Source organism: Vipera berus (genome assembly GCF_964194415.1).
Source record: "Vipera berus genome assembly, chromosome: 2".
In the NCBI taxonomy this organism is placed as follows: domain Eukaryota; kingdom Metazoa; phylum Chordata; class Lepidosauria; order Squamata; family Viperidae; genus Vipera; species Vipera berus.
In genome coordinates, this window is record NC_138203.1 from 152895520 (window position 1) to 152918400 (window position 22881).

General features: G+C 45.8%; 1 protein-coding gene across 1 annotated transcript; it reads left to right on the top strand.

The window, feature by feature from the left end:
- Positions 1-412: 412 nt before the first annotated feature.
- On the top strand, positions 413-22672 carry PRKAG1 (protein kinase AMP-activated non-catalytic subunit gamma 1). The gene is made up of 12 exons (XM_081317278.1): positions 413-910; positions 10100-10148; positions 10844-10950; positions 12152-12233; positions 12330-12388; positions 13218-13263; positions 13524-13578; positions 15461-15587; positions 15759-15924; positions 18587-18624; positions 20423-20569; positions 20998-22672. Exons 1-12 carry the CDS (start codon positions 902-904, stop codon positions 21115-21117), a joined length of 1005 nt encoding a protein of 334 aa, XP_081173404.1. The 5' UTR covers positions 413-901; the 3' UTR covers positions 21118-22672.
- Positions 22673-22881: the final 209 nt, after the last annotated feature.

Here is a 22881-nt window from a genome sequence, read left to right on the forward strand (position 1 = left end):
CTGCCGGCCCATGGGCCGGTTGCATCATACGGAGGACGCGCCCACCCTAGCCCCGGCAATGCAAAAAAAAAAAAAGTCGCGATACGTGTCGTGTCGCGACGAGTTTGACACCCGTGGTAAGCGTTGAGAGGAGGCAGATCCTCTTCTAATCTGCCCGATTTTGAAAGCTGTAGTTCTTGTGCGCGTGGGCGGGGAAACCGGCGGCACTTTGTATTTGTATTTCCTTATTCCAGGGGTCTTCAAACTTGGCCCTTTTATGACTTGTGGACTTCAACTCCCAGAATTCCTCAGCCAGCCAGGGCTGGCTGAGGAATTCTGGGAGTTGAAGTCCACAAGTCATAAAAGGGCCAAGTTTGAAGACCCCTGTTCTAGAGTCTCAACATCTTTTTTACTTCCTGGTGACCAAAACCGGATGCAGTATAGAAGATAAGGCTGCACTTCTGGGCTCGTTGTTATCAAGACCCTTCTTAGTTAGTAAATCTTTTTAATAGGATAGCTTCAAAAGGCAACAATACGTGCACCTTTTCAATACGAGGTTTATCTCGAATTAAAAAAAACAAACGTGCAAATTCAATTTCTTTTCAGACGGGCTGGAAAAGAAGTTGTATTGACGCGGTTGTGGGCACCACATTAATGCAATTCTAATGAGCAGGAGATGTCAGTACCTCGAGAGCATGACATTACAGAGGCAGCAAAAGACCATCTTCCAACGTTGCCACACAAAACACTAACATTTCTTCCTTTTCCTTGTATCCACTTCCGCTAACGTGATCGCCTTTCTTGGCGGAACTGAGGGCAGTTCGGCTTCAAGACGGAAGTTGAGTTTCATGTTGGGACGGCAACCGTGGGTGGAGCTGCCTGCCTTTCTCAGAGTCCGGCGCGGGGAGGCAGCGACACGGTAATGGAGGCGGTAAGTGAAAGCGGATAGTAATGCCTAGGGAAAGAGTTTTAGTTGTTCCCTGTACCGGATTGTGTTTCATTTGTGAGTCTTCTATTTTAATGACAACCTGTGGTATCCCAATGTAGTATGTTTTATCGGGGCTATTGGGGTTGGGTCCAGATGGATATTATAAACTTGGCACTTAAATAGTGAATATATTGTTTTTGCTATAGCGTTGGATAGGGCTAGCAAATCAGCCCAGATTTTTCTGTAAGCGATGATTGCATTTGAATGGTGGTCCGGTGTTTACAGTGCCTTCTGAAGTGGAGTAGGATATATGTTTATATGTACGTTTATAAGTATGGTATTTATGTTACTTAAGATGATGCGCTGATATTTAGGTTTGATTCTAATCATGGCAGCTCACTTGAGTGATTTGAGGTTACTGTAGTTAGTTTCTCACAGTCAGTCTAGTATTTGGGGGGGAATTTGGTGCGGAGCTCCTCGATGAAAGGAAGGATGTCAGTCTAATAAATTATTTGAATGACAGACCCCTTATTTTGGAAAAGTGATTAATGCCATAAAAAGGTTTTGTTTTGCATTGGTTGACAGTTCTCTGCTGGAGTTTTGCAATGGGTTTGACTTTCAAATTTATTTGGGCAAGTCAAGTTTGGAACAGGCTGCTACAGCATGACCTATAAAGAAAAGGCTGTATCTCTATGTGATCTCCAAAAGCCATACTGCAAAAAAGAAACATGCACATAGACTTGTGTATGTATTTGTGATTTTACAGCCAGAATCTTAAATGATAAAACCTCTTTCCCATGCTATAGATAATTATTAGAAAATATAGTACTGTGTGTCAAAGTTATCCCATGGCATAAATAAAGAACATTAAGCAAGAGGGGCTTGCTTAAAGCTGTCAGAGATGGGACAAACTAGAGATTTTATAACTTAGGCTGAAATTTGTAAAATTGTTCATTCTGAGGCAGGTTCTCAAGTTGTTTTGTTATTTGACATTGTCTTGCCATTTTAATGGTATCTATAATTCATCCTACCTTAAAAGAGAGCAATTCTTGATCACATCAGGAGGCCATGCTTTCATCTGTAAAGATATATTGGAATCTCTTTAAACAAAAGTATCTTACCCACTTACTTTAATTAAATTTTAATCTAAGCATCAACCAAAGCATACTAGAACTCAGTCTTATAAAATAAATAAAAACTCTTCATGGTAAATTAAAAAAAACCTAAACAAATTTAAAACCTTATTTTTAATAGAAAGGATAAACTTCTGCAGATTACAAAATTCTGGGTTTTACTTTTGAGTCAGACCCTCTTTGTGTTCCATAATTAAATGTTTATGAATATGTGCTGTTATAGTAGACTAACATTAATACAGCATTGCAAATATTTATGGAAGGAGAAGATGATACTAGAAGACATGATGCATCATATAAAATAATTCTATGGAAGGATCATAATGTCATAGAACTACAGCCAGACATTTTAGAGCCCCAGGAAAGATTTCTAAGAACAAAGCTGCATGTGAAAACCAGATTACCAGATTATTACCGGTAGATGGATTCAGAAGAGACAGGCATAAGAAGATTGTACTGCTAGCACTATGCAGATAAGGAAAAGGGCAAGGAAGTTTCTGCTTAATTGATTATGCAATGGCTAACCTATGTTAACCCTTCATCAGGTCATCGAACAATTTATAGGAAATCCTGGAATTTGGAAAAAAAAGCTTATGTTTATATTTCAGACCTGTGTGAGATTTCATGCTAATAAGGTTTGAGGCTAATCCAGCATTTCCCGCTATATAGATTTGTTGGAAATGTAATAGTTAGAGTAGCAATTCTAACAGATCTGGTAGGTTTCAGGTTGAGGGAAGCTGAGGTTATTTGTGTTAGAATTAAATAAAGGTAGATACTTAATTCTTTTTTTTTTCTATCTAGTGTTTTTCCCCACAAGTGCAGGGTCCACTTTTTTCAGATCTACAGTCATATAAAATTGAGAGGAAAAGATAAACAGTAATTCACTTTGGAACTTACACTTGCATTTGTAGCACACATAGGGATGTTGAGCTCCAATGTCGTTGGGATTTTCAGTTTTAAATCTTGAAATGACACCAGCTTATAGATATCTATTCACAAAATACATGGTAATTTATCTTGTTATTACGTGGAAAACTTTTTTGTTTCTTTTTTTACATGAGATGCTCTGCTACGCAAAGATCTGTGACCCTTGCCCACCTTACCCTACAACAACTTGAGTTGTGTTTAGATTCCACAATGCTTTTGATTTGACTGTTTAGACTAACCTTTCCTCCTTTTGCTCTACAGTATATAACCAAGCTGTCCAGTACATAGAGTATACGCTGAACCCACAATTTAATGGACTGATGGGGGGAAGGCATATCTGTTACAGAAAGGGATATTTGTTAAAGCCATTGCATTGTTCTGTACCAGCCTGCTACCGGCCCTGCAGAAAAGGCAGGGACAACCCCTTTTACAAGAAGGCAAGAGGCTGGAATTACGCCTGCCAAATTTATTGCTACAAAAACAAATAGAACAAGACATGAACCAAGAAACAGGAGCTTTTCGAGCGGTTGCCTTCAGCAAACCAGCCCTCCCACGCATTCCCCCTTAAATACAGTTCAGGGCGTGGCTTCTCTCTGCCTCCTTCCGAGGAGCCCCATTGCCTTCCTCTGTTTACTCCTGATTGACTGCCTCCTGCGTCGGGCGTCCTTGAACAGGGCCAGCTGTGGGTCATCTTCATCCACGCTGTCAGGCTCACACAGCTGGGTCTGCGTCATGACCAGATGAGAGGGGCCTGGCTGGGGGCTCTCATCAAGCTGTCCAATCCCCTCAGCAAGCTCTTCAACACCCTCCTCCTCCTCCTCTGAGTCGTCCGACCCAACTGCCGAACCCACAGGCTGACCCTGAATCACAACATGCATAACGAGTGAAATGTTTCTGAGCCCTAAGCACCCATCTACGTGTGAAAACTTTACTAATAGTTGTCAGTAAGGTTTTGCTTTATTGGGTTTCAGTGATGGTACTGGACAAGTAATCAGTTTGAAGAAAATGATTCTCTAATTTTAACTGAACCTTGCAAAAGTGTCATTCAGTATCTCCTAAAAACAAGAAAATAGTGGTGATAAAGCTGGATTTCAGGATGAGATAATTCCATCCCGTAATATCTTACAATTGTCATTGCTAGTTCCATATCCTCATTCTTCTAATTTCCCTTTTCACAAGCCATAGACTCTTTGTCTATCTCATTCTCTGTCATCAAGAATTGCTTTTATCTTCTGATCGCTACAATATGTTGCCCTCTGGTGTTAACTCTTGACCAGCTTTATGGTTTGTGCTCATCACTGACTCCAAATCCTTCAAACCTCAGAGAATACTTCACCAGACATTGAATACTGCTTGATGGAATCAAGTCCAAATTCACATTGTAGCAAAATTGTAACAAAATTGTAACAAAATTGAGGTTGTGCTCTTTTCTTCCCAATCTTTTAGACTTGATCAGGATCAAATTCACCTTCTCTCTTTGTTTAATTCTACCAGACCCAAATTGACTTTTCCCTCTCCCCAGACAATGCCCTCTGCAATCCCATTTGAACCAAAGAATAGAAGCTGACAATGCAGCCCAAATAAAGGAATTGCAACATAGTTAGTTATAGTTATAGTTTATTTGATTTATATACCGCCCTTCTCCTTGGTGGGACTCAGGGCGGTTCACAGGGCATACATAAGAAACACTATACAAAAATTAAAAAGAATTAAATCCATGCCCAATTAAAACAGAAGTACAGATTAAAAACAATTAAAAGCCCATAATCCCCCATCAGGCCAGACCAGCTAATTCGAACAGATGGGTCTTCAGGCCCCGACGGAAAGTTCGAAGGTCTGGTGCCATCCGGAGCTCCACCGGCAATTGATTCCATAAAGCCGGAGCCCCCACAGAGAAGGCCCTCCCCCTGGGGGCCACCAGTCGACATTCCCTGACTGGCGGCACCCTGAGGAGGCCCTCTCTGTGGGAACGCACAGGGTGGAGGGGAGTCGATGCCGGCAGCAGGTGGTCCCTGAGGTAACCCGGACCCATGCCATGTAGGGCCTTAAAGATCGTGACCAACACCTTGAACCTCACCCGAAAGACAACTGGTAACCAATGCAGCTCGCGGAGCAAAGGTGTAACATGGGAGTACCGGGAAACTCCCAAGACAACTCTCGCGGCCGCATTCTGTACCAGTTGGAGCCTCCGAGTGGTCTTCAAGGGAAGCCCCATGTAGAGAGCATTACAGTAGTCAAGGCGAGAGGTCACGAGCGCATGAGTGACTGTACACAGGGCATCCCGGTTCAGATAGGGCCGCAACTGGCGCACCAGGCGAACCTGGGCGAAAGCCCCCCTAGTCACGGCCACTATATGCTCTTCCAAAGTAAGCCGTGAATCTAGAAGGACTCCCAAGTTGCGAGCCCTATCCACGGGGGGTAAGAGCTCACCCCCCATAGAAAGAGATGGAACATTTGGAATGTCCCGGGATGCCGGAATGCACAGCCACTCAGTCTTGTCAGGGTTGAGCTGAAGTCTGTTCCTCCCCATCCAGACCCGAACCGCCTCCAGGCAACGGGACATCACGGCGAGGGCATCACTGGGGTGGTTTGGGGTCGAAAAGAAAAGTTGGGTATCATCGGCATACTGATGATACCCAACTCCAAAACCACGAATGATCTCACCCAGCGGTTTCATATAGATGTTGAACAGGAGAGGCGAGAGAACCGAGCCCTGAGGAACTCCACAACGAGAGACCTAGGGGCCGATCTCTGCCCCCCTGCCAACACCGACTCCGAGCGTCCCAGGAGATAGGAGGAGAACCACTGAAGAACTGTGCCTCCCACTCCCAATCCCCTGAGACGCCGCAGCAAGATACCATGGTCGATGGTATCGAAAGCCGCTGAGAGGTCTAATAGGACTAGGACAGAGGAATGTCCCCTATCCCGCGCCCTCCAGAGATCATTCACCAGAGCGACCAATGCCGTCTCCGTGCTGTACCCGGGCCTGAAACCCGATTGGTAGGGGTCCAGATAATCCGCTTCATCCAGGACCAGAGGGAGCTGATGCGCCACCACACTCTCAACAACCTTCGCAAGAAAGCGAAGGTTGGAGACTGGACGAAAGTTGTTCAAAACGGCTGGGTCCAGGGCAGGCTTCTTGAGGAGAGGTCTCACCACCGCCTCCTTCAAGACGGTGGGGAAATAACCCTCACTCAAAGAAGCAGATATAACCGCCTGGAGCCAGCCTCGTGTCCTCTCCCTAGCTGCATAAACCAGCCAGGAAGGGCACGGGTCCAACAAACATGTGGAGGAGCTCAGCCTCCCCATAATCCTGTCCACTTCATCAGGGGTCACAGAATCAAACTCTTCCCAGATAACATTGACAAGACCGCCCGTGTCCTGATCGCCTGACTCTGCCCAGCTGGAGTCCAAACCGGTCCGAATCCGAGCGATTTTATCCGACAGATGATGACTAAATTCCTCGGCACGACCTTGCAAGGGATCCTCCCTCACCTCCTGATTGAGAAGTGAGCGAGTCACCCTAAACAAGGCGGCCGGGCGATTATCTGCGGACGCGATGAGGGTGGAGAAGTAATTACACCTCGCCACCCTCATCGCTGCGAGATAAGACCTAATATAGGTTCTTAACCGCAACCGGTCGGGTTCGGATCGGCTAGACCTCCAGCAGCTCTCTAGGCCCCGTTTCCGGCGCTTCATCTCCCGGAGCTCCGCGGAAAACCATGGAGCTCGCTGGGATCTGCGCCGGGTCAGGGGCCGCAAGGGTACAACCCGGTCAAGTGCCTCAGTGGCTGCCCTTCCCCAGGCTTCCACTAAGGCATCAGCCGAGCTGTGAGCAGTGGAGGCAGGTGGGGACCCCAGCGCCGCTTGGAATCTATCAGGATCCATTAAGCGTCTGGGGCGGTACCATCTAATTGGCTCCGTACCCCCACGGCGGGGGGTGGCAAAGCGGAAGACCAGCCGCAGGAGATGATGATCGGTCCATGACAGGGGCATAATAAATGGAGAGCCCCCACCTAGATCATCCAACCACCGTCTAGATAAAAAAATCAGGTCAAGGGTGTGGCCTCCCTCATGAGTTGGCTCTGAAATTACTTGCGTCAGGTCCATGGCCGCCATGGAAGCCATGAACTCCCGAGCTAGCTCAGATGAACCTCCCAGGGATGGTAGATTGAAGTCTCCCAAAACTATAAGTTTGGGAAACTCAACCACCAAACCCGAGAGGATATCGAGCAGCTCGGGCAGGGCTGCCGCTGTGAAACTAGGCGAAATGTACACCAGCAGCAAGCCCAACTGCGCCCCAGGACCAAATCTCATGAAGAGAGACTCACACCCGACTATCTGAGAAACGGTGGCCTCCCGCGGACATAAGGTCTCCCTAATGGTAACCGCCACTCCCCCACCCCTACCTTGAGCTCGTGGCCGGTGTAGCACCCGGAAACCTGGTGGGCAGAGGTCAACCAAAGGGACCCCACCCTCTGGGCCCAACCAAGTCTCCGTGATGCAAGCCAGGTCCGCATGCTCACCCTCAACTAAATCCCTAACGAGGGGAGCTTTATTAACCACGGACCTGGCATTCAGGTACACCAGCCGGAGCTCAGGAGGCTGCACATCCCCGCTCCCGGGACCTCGGGGAAGAACCAGAGGGTCGGAGCGCCTCACCGCTTGAAGACAGCGGAGACGGCCCTCCCGGTTACGATATGGCCCCCTGTCTATCCGCCTGCTGCCTTTCCCCGTCGTGGGAATTGGTAGTCCCACGACCCGCTCAAGAGCCCCAGATGTAACCACAACCCGCTCCCCCCGAACGCCGTCAGACCCAGGCCTGGCCTGCAACAAAGTTGTTTGGCTACCCCCCACCGCCAGACAACCACTACCCCCCACCCCCCTCCCCAACCCCCTAAAAAATTTAGCTAAAAAATTAACCAGGGGCCTCTTATTAGGTTTATATCGAGAGCCCCTGGCCTTTCCCGACATACTTTAGTAACAAGCTGAGAACCCCAAAATTCTATCCACCATCTGCTGATACCTCAACATTCCATCTTCTTCTCCAGGGGTGTCAAACTCAATTTCATTGAGGGCCGCATCAGCATTGCGGTTGCCCTCAGGGGGACGGGTGGGTATGGCCAGGGTGGGCGTGGCCTACTGGGTGGGTGTGGCTAGAGTGCATATGGCCTACTGGGTGGGCGTGGCCAGCTCTACATCGTTCGTCTCGGGTGCCTATGGGGGCCTGGGCAGGAGTGGGACAGATCTGAGGGTCTCTGGCAGAAGGAGGGTCTCTGGGCCAGGGCCAAGGCAGTGGGGGCCGTTCCCTCACTGTTTCCAGGATGGCTTCGCGGGCCACATGAAACCACTTCGCGGGCCGGATCTGGCCCCCAGGCCTTGTGTTTGACATGTCTGTTCTTCACAATGGATTTCCCCAGCTCTGCTGTCCTGCTGAAAAGGTCATTTTTTGTCTAGCAACAGAAATAACCTAAGGTCAATAAAGAGGACCTGCCTAGCTTACCCAAACTAGCCAGCAAATCAGATCCCTACAATTTCCTGCCTTATAGCCCTCAGCTTCTATAAACACAGTTGTTTTCCCACTGTTTGGAGAATCCTCCTTTTTTGTAAAGCAGACACCCAACAATTGCAATAAATATGGTTGTTCTCAATAGTGTGCCTTGTACTTCTGAATTTTTCAGAACACAGCCTATTAGTCTACTATAGCTGAAATCTACTGAGCTGAGATGCATTAAATCAAGAGTTTGCTATGCTGGCAACTTTACAGCTTGGAAGTATTCACAGCTGGACCTTGTCATTCTTGGAAATGGCACAGATACATTAATTGTGGGAAGATGTAACATTATCCTGGGAGACAGGAAATAAGTCATAGAGAACACAGTTCTGTCTCTCCACTGTTGAGAATAAACTTTTGGTAGAAGACTCTACCAAAACAAGTATCCTTGTTTTGTATTTTACCGTAGCATTCCTGTGAAATAGATAAGGGTAATTAATAGTGGTGAGATAAGATCTACAGCTTTATGAGTGCTGTCCAGCTACATTGCACTTCTTTTTCTCCTTTACTTGCTCAGGATATTTTTTTTGTTGGCATATCTCCAGCTATAGCTGGGTTAGTATGTGAGAAGGAATGACATTCTAGATATTTTGGATGAGAATTAGATTGTGTGGATTGGATATAAATTAGATTGTGCTAGCTAATCCAGGTAGTAGTTTATTTTTAAAAAATTGAAGGATGCTCTTTTTTTCGAACAAAATAGGATCTTTTTTAAAATACAGGTAGTCTTCAGCTTACAACAGTTACTTTAGCGACCGTTCAAAGTTACAACGGCACTGAAAAAAGTGACTTATTTATTTATTTTTATTTTTTATTTTAATCCCATTTATATCCCGCCCTTCTCCGAAGACTCAGGGCGGCTTACAATTTAAGCACAAACCAATGTGCTTAGCAATAGCCTTCATTCTATGTATATGCCTGCTTATTAGGGCTTCCCCCCCCCCCAAGCGGCATGACCTTTTTCACACTTAGGACCATTGCAGCATCCTCGTGTCACATGATTTACATTCAGATGCTTGATAACTGACTCACATTTATGACAGTTGCATTATCCCGGGGTCATGTGATCATCTTTTGCAATCTTCTGGCAAGCAAAGTCAATGGGGAAGCCAGATTCACTTAACAGCCATATTACTCATTTAACATCTGTGGTGATTCACTTAGAAACTGTGCCAAGAAAAGTAACAAGGGGCAAAACTCATCTAACAATTGTCTCTCACTTTAGCAATATAAATTTTGGGGCTCAATTGTAGTTGTAACTTGTGGATTACCTGTACTTTGGAAAACAGGTGACGCAATTCAGCTTTGACAAGGCAGTTCCCCCTCTGTTTTAGGAAGCAATTCTATTTTAATATACTAAAATCTCTTTCAAAACAAATTAGGTTATTTCCAAAGCTCCTCATGTGCAGATACTTTCAGATTTAATCAATCAAAAAATATCATCAATAAGATTTCTTAACTGATATAGTGTTCCTAATTATTATATATTATGTTTTAAGAAACAATCAACATACAATATTGCAGGAATTATATGTCGAGACAGTGCATCCTGATTTGTATCTTTCCCTGTTTTTTTAGGGCGCAGTAGCCGAAGGTGGGTTGGAGAAAAAACTGCCTTTATCGGAAGGTGAGTGAGGCACAAAGACTGGTTTATGGCAGATTTTCTTCAGTTTGGGTCCCTGTGTGTAGTTTATTGCAAATATTTATTCTGTCCACTCCCTTAACCACAATAAGATTACAGCAGTAAATAAAAGCAGTAATTTAAACAAATTGCAAACAAGAACTGTTTGCAATTTGTTACTTTCTTCTAGGAATTTGCCAAGTAGATTGGTGGATTCTGAGCTTGGAAATCCACTTTCTGTTGTAATAGACTCTTATCTTTAGCAACTGTTTTGTCTGTCATAGTGATTTAAGCTTGTCCATCAATTTCCAGAAGCAGACTGTATGGCCTGGGCATTTTAAGACTCTCATCTTCTAACTTTGCAAACTAATTTCCTCCTTACAGCCTTGAAGGTGATCTTGGAAATTGAAGTTTCTGCTGAAAGTTAGAGGAGGAGAGAACTGAACTTGTAGCACTTGGGATGAAGCTTCAGTTCTGTCTTTTCTTTCTGAAAGATACTGGATTTAATTGAGCAAATAGCAGTGGGTTGTGCAAAATACTCAGATATGCTTGATTTTAACAGGTTGAATTTTTTTAAAAAAAGCGTATAGAATGGATATAGTATGATTTTCTGATATGTTTAAGCTTCTTAGGAGTGTGAGCTATTCTGCTCCGATGTTATTTTGTTAAGGGATATCTTGTAGTTTTTCTTCCCTGAACAGATGGCGATTCCAACAATGGCATATACACATGCTTCATGAAGTCACATCGCTGCTATGACCTCATTCCAACAAGCTCCAAGCTTGTTGTATTTGATACATCTCTGCAGGTGGGTAACAACCTGGTTCGATGGGCAGAGCAGTAGCAGTAGAAGTTTTCTAGGGAATTGGGATGCCTGAGTAAACCTTCATTTCCTTCAACTAAAGAAAAGGAAAATGGGGCTACCAACAGATAGAGGGAGAGTCTCTGTATTTGTATGTAGAAAACTCTCTAGAAAATTTTGCGAGGATTTGTATGTGTGTGTACATGCTCCAGGGTCATAAAACCTCTGGCAGCTTGAGTGCAAAGTTGTGGACATAAATATGCTAACCTTTGCTTTTAAAGAGGTGATAAACCTTATAAAACTAGTAATGAAATTTTAAATTTTGATCTAGTTTGGATCTAGTTTTAGGCAGAATAGTGTCACTGACCTGGTTTGCAAACTATGTTACCGTGGTTTTTTAAACCATGTTTTATTAAATCAATCGCAACCAGTTAAAAGCCACCAAACCAGATTACATTCTAGCACGGTGTGAATTCTGTCATATAATTAACGCCTACATTTATTTATTTATTTATTTATTTATTTATTTTTTTATTTATTTATTTATTTATTTATTTATTATTTTATTATATTTGTATACCGCCGTTTGACTTCAACCATGGCTAAGTATGAATTCGATTCCAGTAAACATGACTCCTCATTTAGAGACATGTTTGTATTTTTTTATTTAAATAAACATACGAACATGCTTAGTATCTAAATGAGATACTAGATTAAATAATTTAATCTATATTTTATAGATTAAAAATGTTGGTCTGCTCCTGAGCAGGGTAATCTCAGGAGCAGACCAGACCAGCAGACCCCTCTCTATTCCCTTTAGATAGGAGTTTAGATAGGAGCCAAAGAAATGCAAAATAAGATGCTCTTCACAGCAGTAGTGCAATCTTTTGTATGTGTTGCTTAGCCTTTTCATAGCTGACAAAGTGAACAATAGTGCGTTGACAAAAGTACCCCTCTGAAATTCTTGAAAAGTGTGAGATTCTTGTTCCTGATCCTTCTTTTAATTTGGGATTTTCCCATTCTGTGCCTTCTAGACTGATAGATTGTGACTTCCATAATCCTCAAAACTGCCTAGATTTGAGTCGAGGGATTTTGGCGATGAAACCCAAGACGTCGGAAGGGCACCAGATTTGGGAAGCTAATGTAACTTTTTTCTCAGGAAGTGTACGGATGCTGTGTCACAGCCCTATGTTTGTGTGGCTTCTAGGTGAAGAAAGCCTTCTTTGCCTTGGTGACCAATGGTGTGCGGGCTGCTCCACTCTGGGACAGCAAAAAACAAAGCTTTGTGGGTAAGGGCCTTCTTGCCTCATCTTCTTACCCTGACTTCTTCCTCCCAACGCCTAGGCTAGGGTGACCTCTTCACACCACTTTCTGTCCCCTCACAGGAATGCTCACAATCACAGACTTCATCAACATCCTTCATCGCTACTATAAATCAGCCCTGGTAAGTGCCCTTGGAGCACTCTCATCCATCCCCTTCTGTCTTCATTAAAGGAGCTCTTGGTTGAAACGTGGTCCTTAACACAACCGCGAAATTTTGCCCATCTGAGAATTGCAAGTGTTTGTTTCCAATTTTCAGTTATTAAAGAAATATATATACCGGTATATATATGGTGAAGCATCTCATGTAAAGAGTGAATTTCATTTTGGAAGTGGTAGTTGAGTAACGAGGCTTCATCCAGCCTTGACTACAAGGATTTCCAAGGAGAGCAAATAAGCTGGGGGTGGGGAGAGATATCAGTCTATAAGGAATCCTGAGATACAATAGCAATGAGCACTCATCTTCTTTCTCAACCTCTCACAGTACAAGATGCAGATCAGTGTGGCCAAAATGCCTTAGTTATAGGCAGGGCTTTTTTTCTCATAGAACGCTCAGAACGGAGTTCCGGCACCTTTTTTGGATGGAACCTTGTAGGATAGGCAAGGCGGGTTGTATGACACGTGTGAGTTCCGGCACCTTTTTCTTTTACAAAAAAAGCACTGGTTATATGACAAGTATGCTAACTGGGGGCAATGAAACCTGGATTGGAGAAGCACCCGGAGAAGCTTACGTCTTGTCTTGCAACAACTATTGAAGAGGGGCTGCGCTGTCATTCTTTGCAGCCAAAGCCCTACTCAGTTGGAACATGTCCCTGATCCTGCCAGGTTGGCATCTACTGTATGACACCTGGAAGATTAAATTCCATCCTCAGCAAGCTAGAGCACACACTGACCCAGCATGGGTGGAAGTTATTCGTTGCACTTAGCCCTAACGCTCTTTCTTGTGTGTCCAGGTGCAGATTTACGAGCTGGAAGAGCACAAGATTGAAACATGGCGAGGTAATGGCGGAAGGGTTTATTATGATGGGGCAAAGAGAATATGGGGTATTTCTGGTGAAGAAATTGGAAAAAATGTGCTGGGTGTTTCCAGATATTGGAAGTCCTTCTTTTCCCTCCTAGGCATCTGATTGTATACCAGATTTGGGCCTTTGAGCTGTCACCAGCAGGGGGACCAGCAGGTCATCCAGGGTGTACTTTTATACTTTCTCTTCTGTCTTCCTAAAGTGACACAGCTGAATGATCTTCCCTTTCTCTTGCAGAAGTCTATCTGCAGGACTCCTTCAAGCCACTGGTCTGCATTTCACCCAATGCCAGGTAGGAGGCTTCACCCACATGGGATTGTCTGCTACTCTGCATCTGTATTTTTGAAGTGCCGCTAAAATGTTTCCTGCCAGTCTTCCCATCTGGCACGCTTCGTGTTTTCTGGAGGCATTACAGTTTAGTCTGTCTTTCAGTCACTCCTAACCTGTGGATTATCTCCTGTCAGCCCTGGATTAACTACTAAGGAAAATAGGCACATGCCTAAGGCCCCAAAGGGAAGGGGGACACCACAGAGTTTTTCCCCTAGCTATCATGCCCTTAATACTGCCACACTCGATTTAAATTTTCAGCTCTTAATGTCTTGTCCATTGAGCAATGGAAGGGCCAAGGGACATACTCAGTTGTCCTTCTTCTGGTTCTACCTGTTGGATTTGGGGCATCTTGTGCCAAGTTATTGTGACTATTATTTTGACTCCTCCAAGCAAATCAGACCAGAAGTTCAGTTTTGCACCTCTTATACACACGCACTGAGGATTGTGCATTCAGAGCTCTGTGGCTAATAGATACACCTGTCAGGTTTGTTGTCTCTCAAAGATCTGGAAGTTTCCTTTGCCTATTAAGATTCTGTCTTACATAGAAGAATTGGGGGAAATACAGCGAAATGGCACACCTTCTTTAGGCTCCTGCTCAGTTACTGTTTTGTAAACACACTAATAGCCCTTTAACAGTAGCTATTAGTTACGCCACATCTTCCTCTCACACATCTCCCACTCTCCCTTTCGCTTATATACACTTAATAAGAATGTGAAGAACTACTGTGGTGGTTAATGAATGCAATGGCAATGCAGTGTCTTGCTATCTCCTCCTACCATGGACAAGAAACCACAGCTGTCCACAATCACACCTTCATGTTTTTTCCTCGCTTCACTCCTTGCTATTAAATCTTTTGAAAGATGAAATCATTTGTAAGGGGGGAAAAAAGCTAAATTAGTAGATACATACACGTCCTATATACTGGCAAACATCTCAGGGCACGTTAAGGCCTATCCAAGACCTTTTCCTGCTTGATGTAGAAGGGGAAATGATTCCTCTCACTCTTATCCTCCTTTCTGCTTAATATCCAACATCAGCCAAGATTTTTTGTTGTTGTTTCTAAGGTGAAAAACTTCATAAAAAAAACCCCAGACTGTGGGGTTGTTAATTTAACTGGGTTTTAGATTTACTCTTGGGGCTTGAATTTAATTTAATTGTTTTATTTGTTTTTAATTTTTTGTATTCATGGTTTTAACTGCCCTGTAAACCGCCTTGAGTCCTACGGGAATAGGGCGGTATACAAATCCAATAAAATAAATAAAATAAATAAATGAATAATGCACCTTTTCTTCTCTCGGGCAGCTGTTGCAACAACAATAACAAATAAATAACTTACAAGTTGCTGCCCTCTCCTGTCCTGGGGACACTGAAAAGATCCTCTCTCTAATGATTCTCTTCTTTGTTTCAGAAGGGGAAAGGATCACATAAGTAATTTAAAGCAGAAGATCTCTATGCCTCTGAAGGTATAGATCAGGGGTGACAAACTGGGGGACCACGGGCCGGATGTGCCACGCGCAGGCCACACCCACCCCGGTTCCACAAAGGCAAAAAACCTCAGAGGGAGGAGCATTTCTATGTGTTGAGGTTTTTTCTTGAGTCTTGGAGGATGGTGGAATATAAATTAGAGCAGATCCCAGAAACCTCTACCTGTATGAAATCTGATCTCTCAGATTTGAGGACAGATCTAGGAATCCCAGCTGCATCTCTTTTTTTTCCTGCTTTCGTATCTGTAATCCACCCCCACCAGAGCTTGAGAGACACCCTTTGTAGAGTTAAGGGGATAAAGTAGACATCTGAGTGGTCTTTTTAGTTTTGATATGCTCCTCCTCCTTCTCTTGTAAAGCCTGTTCGATGCTGTGACTTCTTTGATTCAAAACAAGATCCACCGGCTACCTGTCATTGACCCTGAGTCAGGCAACACACTGTACATCCTGACACACAAGCGCATCCTCAAATTCCTCAAGCTGTTTGTGAGTACTTCTCAGTGCAAGCCAGCTTGGCTTTTCCTGTTACGCATTGCTGAGATTTGTGTCCCTTTTCTGTGGACCATTGCTTTTTGTGTAGCTGTGAAATGCCATTTTACTTCTTTTGCCCACAAAGCTTCAACTTGCTGTTAGAATCTCTCTCTTGTGGTCCCGCAGATTGCTGAATTCCCTAAGCCAGAATTCATGACCAAAACCCTAGAGGAATTGAAGATTGGTACTTACGACAACATTGCAAAGGTCCACACCAATACGCCTATCTATGTAGCGCTGGGCATCTTTGTACAGCACCGGGTCTCTGCATTGCCTGTAGTAGATGAATCAGGTGAAAAGCAGCATTGTGGAATAGATGAAGGCATCTAAGAGGAACAGAGTTCAAATGCTATTAGTTTTATTAGTGAAGGGTACTAGAGACAAATGGCAACTGCTGAAGAACTGTCTCTGAAATAATAACAATCTGTAACTTGGTGTCCCACAGATTCCCATTATCTGGGACTTCAGGTGGTAAAATTGCCAAGTAACTATTGTGGAAGGCTGATATTTTAGTAGTACCGTATATACTTGAGTATAAGCCGACTCGAGTATAAGCCGAGACCCCCAATTTCACCCCCCAAAAATGGAAAAAGTTGTTGACTCGAATATAAGCCGATCCGCCGTTCTGCAAGCCTCTGCCGCCAGCAGAGGCTCGATCCGCCATTTTGCAAGCCTGAATACACAGGAATACCCTGTGTGGCCGCGGCTCTCGGGGAAGCCCTGGCTGTCAGCTTCCTCGCTCCACGCTGCCATTCGGGGCCCGCGCGTTCCCCGGGCAAATCGCGGCGCCCAGCAGGCGAGGAAACACGCCCGCTCCAGTCGCCCCCCCTTCCCTCAGGAGACGCGAAGCAAGTGACCGCCCGGAGCTTACCGAGGACTTGCTTCGGTGCTTCCAGGATCGCGCGCACCTCTCCCAAGCTGCCGCCGTCCGGAGACCTGCCGAAGTTTGGGGAGGTTTGGGGAGGTGCACGCGCACCTCCCCAAACCTCCCCAAACGTCGGCAGGTCTCCGGACCTCTGCGCCCTGCCTGCCTGCTTCTTTCCGCAGCGGAAAGAAGCAGGCAGGCAGGGCGCGGAGGAACGGACACCTGCCGACGTTTGGGGAGGTTTGGGCGCCTCCCCAAACCTCCCCAAACGTCGCCGGGTCTCCGTTCCTCCGCGCCCTGCCTGCCTGCTTCTTTCCACAGCGGAAAGAAGCAGGCAGGCAGGGCGCGGAGGAACGGACACCTGCCGACGTTTGGGGAGGTTTGGGCGCCTCCCCAAACCTCCCCAAACGTTGCCGGGTCTCCGTTCCTCTGCGCCCTGCCTGCCTGCTTCTTTCCACAGCGGAAAGAAGCAGGCAGGCAGGGCACAGAGGAACGGAGACCCGGCAACGTTTGGGGAGGTTTGGGGAGGCGCCCAAACCTCCCCAAACGTCGGCAGGTCTGCGCGGAGGAACGGAGACCTGGGGAGGTTTGGGGAGGCGCCCAAACCTCCCCAAATGTCGGCAGGAGGAACGGAGACCTGCCGACGTTTGGGGAGGTTTGGGGAGGCGCCCAAACCTCCCCAAACGTCGGCAGGTCTGCGCGGAGGAACGGAGACCTGGGGAGGTTTGGGGAGGCGCCCAAACCTCCCCAAACATCGGCAGGTCTGCGCGGAGGAACGGAGACCTGGGGAGGTTTGGGGAGGCGCCCAAACCTCCCCAAACGTCGGCAGGAGGAACGGAGACCTGCCGACGTTTGGGGAGGTTTGGGGAGGCGCCCAAACCTCCCCAAACGTCGGCAGGTCTGCGCGGAGGAACGGAGACCTGGGGAGGTTTGGGGAGGCGCCCAAACCTCCCCAAACGTCGGCAGGAGGAACGGAGATTTGGGGAGGTTTGGGGAGGCGCCCAAACCTCCCCAAACGTCGGCAGGTCTGCGCGGAGGAACGGAGACCTGGGGAGGTTTGGGGAGGCGCCCAAACCTCCCCAAACGTCGGCAGGAGGAACGGAGACCTGCCGACGTTTGGGGAGGTTTGGGGAGGCGCCCAAACCTCCCCAAACGTCGGCAGGTCTGCGCGGAGGAACGGAGACCTGGGGAGGTTTGGGGAGGCGCCCAAACCTCCCCAAACGTCGGCAGGTCTGCGCGGAGGAACGGAGACCTGGGGAGGTTTGGGGAGGCGCCCAAACCTCCCCAAACGTCGGCAGGTCTGCGCGGAGGAACGGAGACCTGGGGAGGTTTGGGGAGGCGCCCAAACCTCCCCAAACGTCGGCAGGAGGAACGGAGACCTGCCGACGTTTGGGGAGGTTTGGGGAGGCGCCCAAACCTCCCCAAACGTCGGCAGGTCTCCGTTCCTCCGCGCCCTGCCTGCCTGCTTCTTTCCGCTGCGGAAAGAAGCAGGCAGGCAGGGCGCGGAGGAACGGAGACCTGCCGACGTTTGGGGAGGTTTGGGGAGGTGCGCGCGCACCTCCCCAAACCTCCCCAAACTTCGGCAGGTCTCGGACGGCGGTGGCTTGGGAGAGGTGCGCGCGATCCCGGAAGCACCAAAGCCTCGGCCGCGCACAAGTCCTCGGTAAGTTTTTTTGTTGACTGGAGTATAAGCCGAAGTGGAATTTTTCAGCCCAAAAAGTGGGCTGAAAAATTCGGCTTATACTCAAGTATATACGGTAATACATTTTCTTATTGACTGCCCTAGATGGGAAATTAGGAGGGTATTCTTACCCCTATGTAGTAATCACATATTATTTTTCTTTTGAATATAGGTTGGTTGATTTATGTGGCTCTCTAAGCCATTGATCTAGTAGAGACACTTTTTCAAGTATATCCAGTTTCTATCTTGTTACGTGCATGAGGCAAGGTGATGAGCTCATTCATTTATGACTCTGCATTGTAGCAGGAAGTTTTTCTTGGTTACTTCCAACTTAAGTACATTTTTCCTGATCTTAGGCTGGAAAGCAATGCAAAATACTGAACTATGGCTTTTCTCTGTTTTTTTCAGGGCGGGTTGTGGATATTTACTCCAAGTTTGATGTCATTGTGAGTATTTCTGGTAAAAAAAAAGTTGCTTACAGCATTATAGGAGTAAAATGTGCTGTATTGGCTTACCCAGTTTCCTTTTTAAAAAAAAAACACAAAACCTTAGCTTATCAAACACAAGCTTATGTTATCTGAAATCCAGTTTGAAAGCTAAGCTGATAAATTTAATTAATTTGCCAGCCTCACCTTGTCAGCAGACAGATATTTATGTAAACATTTATATTTTGGGGGGGCCTCAAAATACATTGGAGATTTAATATTGAAAAAAATCCATATCTTTGGGCAGAAGCTGGTATAATATTGGATATAGAAGTGATGACCGTATGGAACTGACCTGGTTTAATGGCATAGAGGCCAAGAGATCAGATAGCCTTAGTTATACAAGTAGACCTCACTTACTGAATGCCTCGTGCAGCAACTGTTCAAAGTTATAACAGTGCTGAAAAAATAACTTTGAGACCAAGACATGATTTTATGACCTTTACAGCATCTGTCCTTTAGTCATGTGTTCATTACAGTCAGTACACATCCTGTGCCCAGCCTTATTACCTCCCCACACACCAGCAGAGCAGAGAGATTGATTAAGCAAGCAATCTAATTAGGCAATTTCTTCTATGCTTGACCTATCTTTTTCTTCCTTCTCCTCACAGAGCAGAGAGATTAGAGAGGGAGGGATTACAAGAGAGTAAGCAGGCACACAATGGGGAATACACATCAAAAGGAATCAGTTGGTACTGGTGCATTCCCATTGTATGCCTGCTTACTCTTTTTTAATCCCTCTCCAAATGAACGTAAATACAAGCACTAATTTCCTTCTTACTAATTATCACAGCACTGGGATGAACATTCTGGGAAGTGGGGGAAAGGAAGGGTGAATTAAAATCATAAATGCAGTAGCAGTCATGTGATTTTCCATATGAAATTCCACACAATTTCCCCATTATGGTTGCTAAATGAGGGCTACCCATACATGCTTTTATCCTATCTAGGTAAATCCAACTGATGAAATTTGATTGTGTCTGGAACCAGAAAGAAAACGAGAGGGGGTTTAATGCTGGCATCCTCTTCATTTAATTTGTAGCATACAGCTTGGATCATTTGAGATTTGGTGTATTGCTTATTGTTCTGTCCTCTGTGTTTCTACTCCTGGGGAAAATTCTTAAATTTCAGTAGGACATGACCCAGTCTTGTAGGATGTGGTAGTGCAAATATTTGCTGATAATCGATTGCATGTTATTCATATGATGGCTGAAAAATGGTATTGATTCTTCATAATGAAAACGTTACTGGGTTTAGGCAGCTTCTGTGTGTAGACAGTGGGCACACTTGATCAATTCAAACTCATCAAAGCAGGTGTGTGGAGAGAGAAAAAATGTTGGAATCAGTGAACACCAGCTGTGCCACTAGATCAGACATGTCAAACACAAGGCCCGGGGGCCAGATCTGGCCCGTGAAGTGGTTTCATGTGGCCCGCGAAGCCATCCTGGAAACAGTGAGGGAACGGCCCCCACTGCCTTGGCCCTGGCCCAGAGACCCTCCTTCTGCCAGAGACCCTCAGATCTGTCCCACTCCTGCCCAGGCCCCCATAGGCACCCTTGATGCGAACGATGTAGAGCTGGCCACGGCCACCCAGTAGGCCATATGCACTCTAGCCACGCCCACCCAGTAGGCCACGCCCACCCTGGCCATACCCACCCGGCCCCTTGAGGGCAACTGCAATGCTGATGTGGCCCTCAATGAAATTGAGTTTGACAACCCTGCACTAGATCTTCTCATCTTCTCATCTCTCTATTATCAGAATCTGGCAGCAGAAAAAACCTACAATAATCTGGATGTGACAGTGACCAAGGCATTGCAGCATCGCTCGCAGTACTTCGAGGGTGTGCTCAAATGTTACAAGCATGAGACTTTGGAGACAATAATCAACAGACTAGTAGAGGCCGAGGTAAGTTCAATTCCCCCCCCACACACACACACTAGTCACTTGGGTAAATTTAACAAAGGAAAGAGATGTTCTTGTGGCAAGATGGAGACAGAAAGTACTCATAAAATACAGTACTTTCAGCTATTATGGAAGTTGGTCTCTACATTGCTTTACTCTCTCTAATTGAGATTAAAACTGAAGATGTCTAGTAGGTTTGTATTTGGTTCTTATGTGACTGTGGTGTAATACCATAGTCATACTAACTGAAGGAGGGGACTCTTCGTTTCCACAGAAAAAATTTGGGAAGCTTTTGAGTGACCCAAGAAAGAGCGTTGGGAAAACTGCGGTGAGAGATTATTGCAGTGCCAGTTTCCTTTCCTTTTGGTGGATGACCACCAAATTCTTCATTGTGTAAAATAGGCCCTCACAAAACTTTCTGTAACCAACAGGTTCATCGACTGGTTGTGGTAGATGAAAATGACGTGGTGAAGGGCATCATCTCCCTCTCTGATATTCTGCAAGCTCTAATGCTGCCAGGGGGTCCGAAGCCCCCATTGCAAGAGGGCTGAATCGACCCATTGATCTTGAAATATGGCACAGCTGTCCCTCATCACTCTTTCGGCCAAACAGCTGCAGCATAAAGGAGGCCACGTGGTCCACTTACAAGCCAATTTTCACAGAGTTACTTCTCATGGCCTCTCCCTCTTCAGATCTTGGTTTCCTGAATCTTCAAGGCCTGCTATTCCTTTGATTTAGAAACACTGATTTTGTACTCAGAATGTAGCCACAGTTAGATAACACTGGCCATTTGGGGATGGAAAGAGCATGTGTCAGACTTCCTGGGGGAGTGTGACATAACCATGGGTGGACACAAACTCAGAACTGTAAAAATCCAGAATACAGACCTTTGGGGAATCTTGTTCTGAGCTTAAGTTTAAAGCAGAAGTGTAGTACCTGGCAGTTTTTCCATTTATTCCTTTGCACACTCTGTGCATGTCACGTGCATCTAAGAAATATGAGTAAATGAGTGAGAAATCCTATCCATGCATCACCTACAATCCCCATCAGTGAATTTCTTCCCTTCTGAGATTCCCTGATAAGCATCTTTATGCTGCACAGCTCCCATTGCTCATAGTGCCCTTCCTTGCAGCAGAACCAAACTTTGTTTTAGACCAGACATGTCAAACACAAGGCCCGGGGGCCGGATCCGGCCCGCAAAGTGGTTTCATGTGGCCCGCAAAGCCATCCTGGAAACAGTGAGGGAACGGCCCCCGCTGCCTTGGCCCTGGCCCAGAGACCCTCCTTCTGCCAGAGACCCTCAGATCTGTCCCACTCCTGCCCAGGCCCCCATAGGCACCCTTGATGCGAATGATGTAGAGCTGGCCATGCCCACCCAGTAAGCCACGCCCACCCAGTAGGCCATATGCACTCTAGCCATGCCCACCCAGTAGGCCACGCCCACCCAGGCCACACCCAGCCGGCCCCCTGAGGGCAACCGCAATGCTGATGCGGCCCTCAATGAAATTGAGTTTGACACCCCTGTTTTAGACTTTCCAAATAGAACCAATTTCATCACTGGAGCTAAAAATCCCTTTTGGAGCCAGGATGGTGTGACACTGTTTGACTTGCTGCAGTATTTGAATTTGCTGATCTGTGCAGGGAGAGGCCTCATTTGTCTTCTCTTAATACTTCCCTGTGAGAGGACCGGAGTCAGAAATGATCCTGCCTGGAAACATTTTGATCTTGTTTGCAACACTATTTATTTTGGGTAGGAAAATAGGGGCCTGTTCTCCTTTACTAAAGTATGTCGTTCTCTATTGTAAGGATATTGCCTTGCCAAGAATGCTGTCTCTTTTGCACATTCCTATATTGCTTCCCTCTCCAGGTAAATTGTACAATATATATTTTTGTAAAGTTGCATTTCCTATCTCCATTCCTCTGCCCATACTTTTACTTTCAAGGAGAAAGCTTTCAAAAGTTGTGTCACCTCAACAGGGACTTGAGATTATGTTTGGTAGTTATTTCAGATCCATTGAGAGGAGTTGACCTTGACCCTGAAAAGCCTGCCTTTTATTATTTACTACATTTTTGAGAGTCTGTACTTAATAAAAGATTAGTCTGAAATTTCAACCTGAATTTCCTGAAGAATGAATGGATCTTGGCAAGCAGTGAAGAAGATTATTGTTCTGATCTCAAAGACCCACATTAGCCGGCCCATTGGCTTAATTCCTGAATGTTATTTCAAAACATCATTTGGTCTGGGTTGGTACGTTTCCTCCATAATTTCACTTCCCCAAAATTTCATTGTGAGACGTTGGATTTGGATGCTTCTC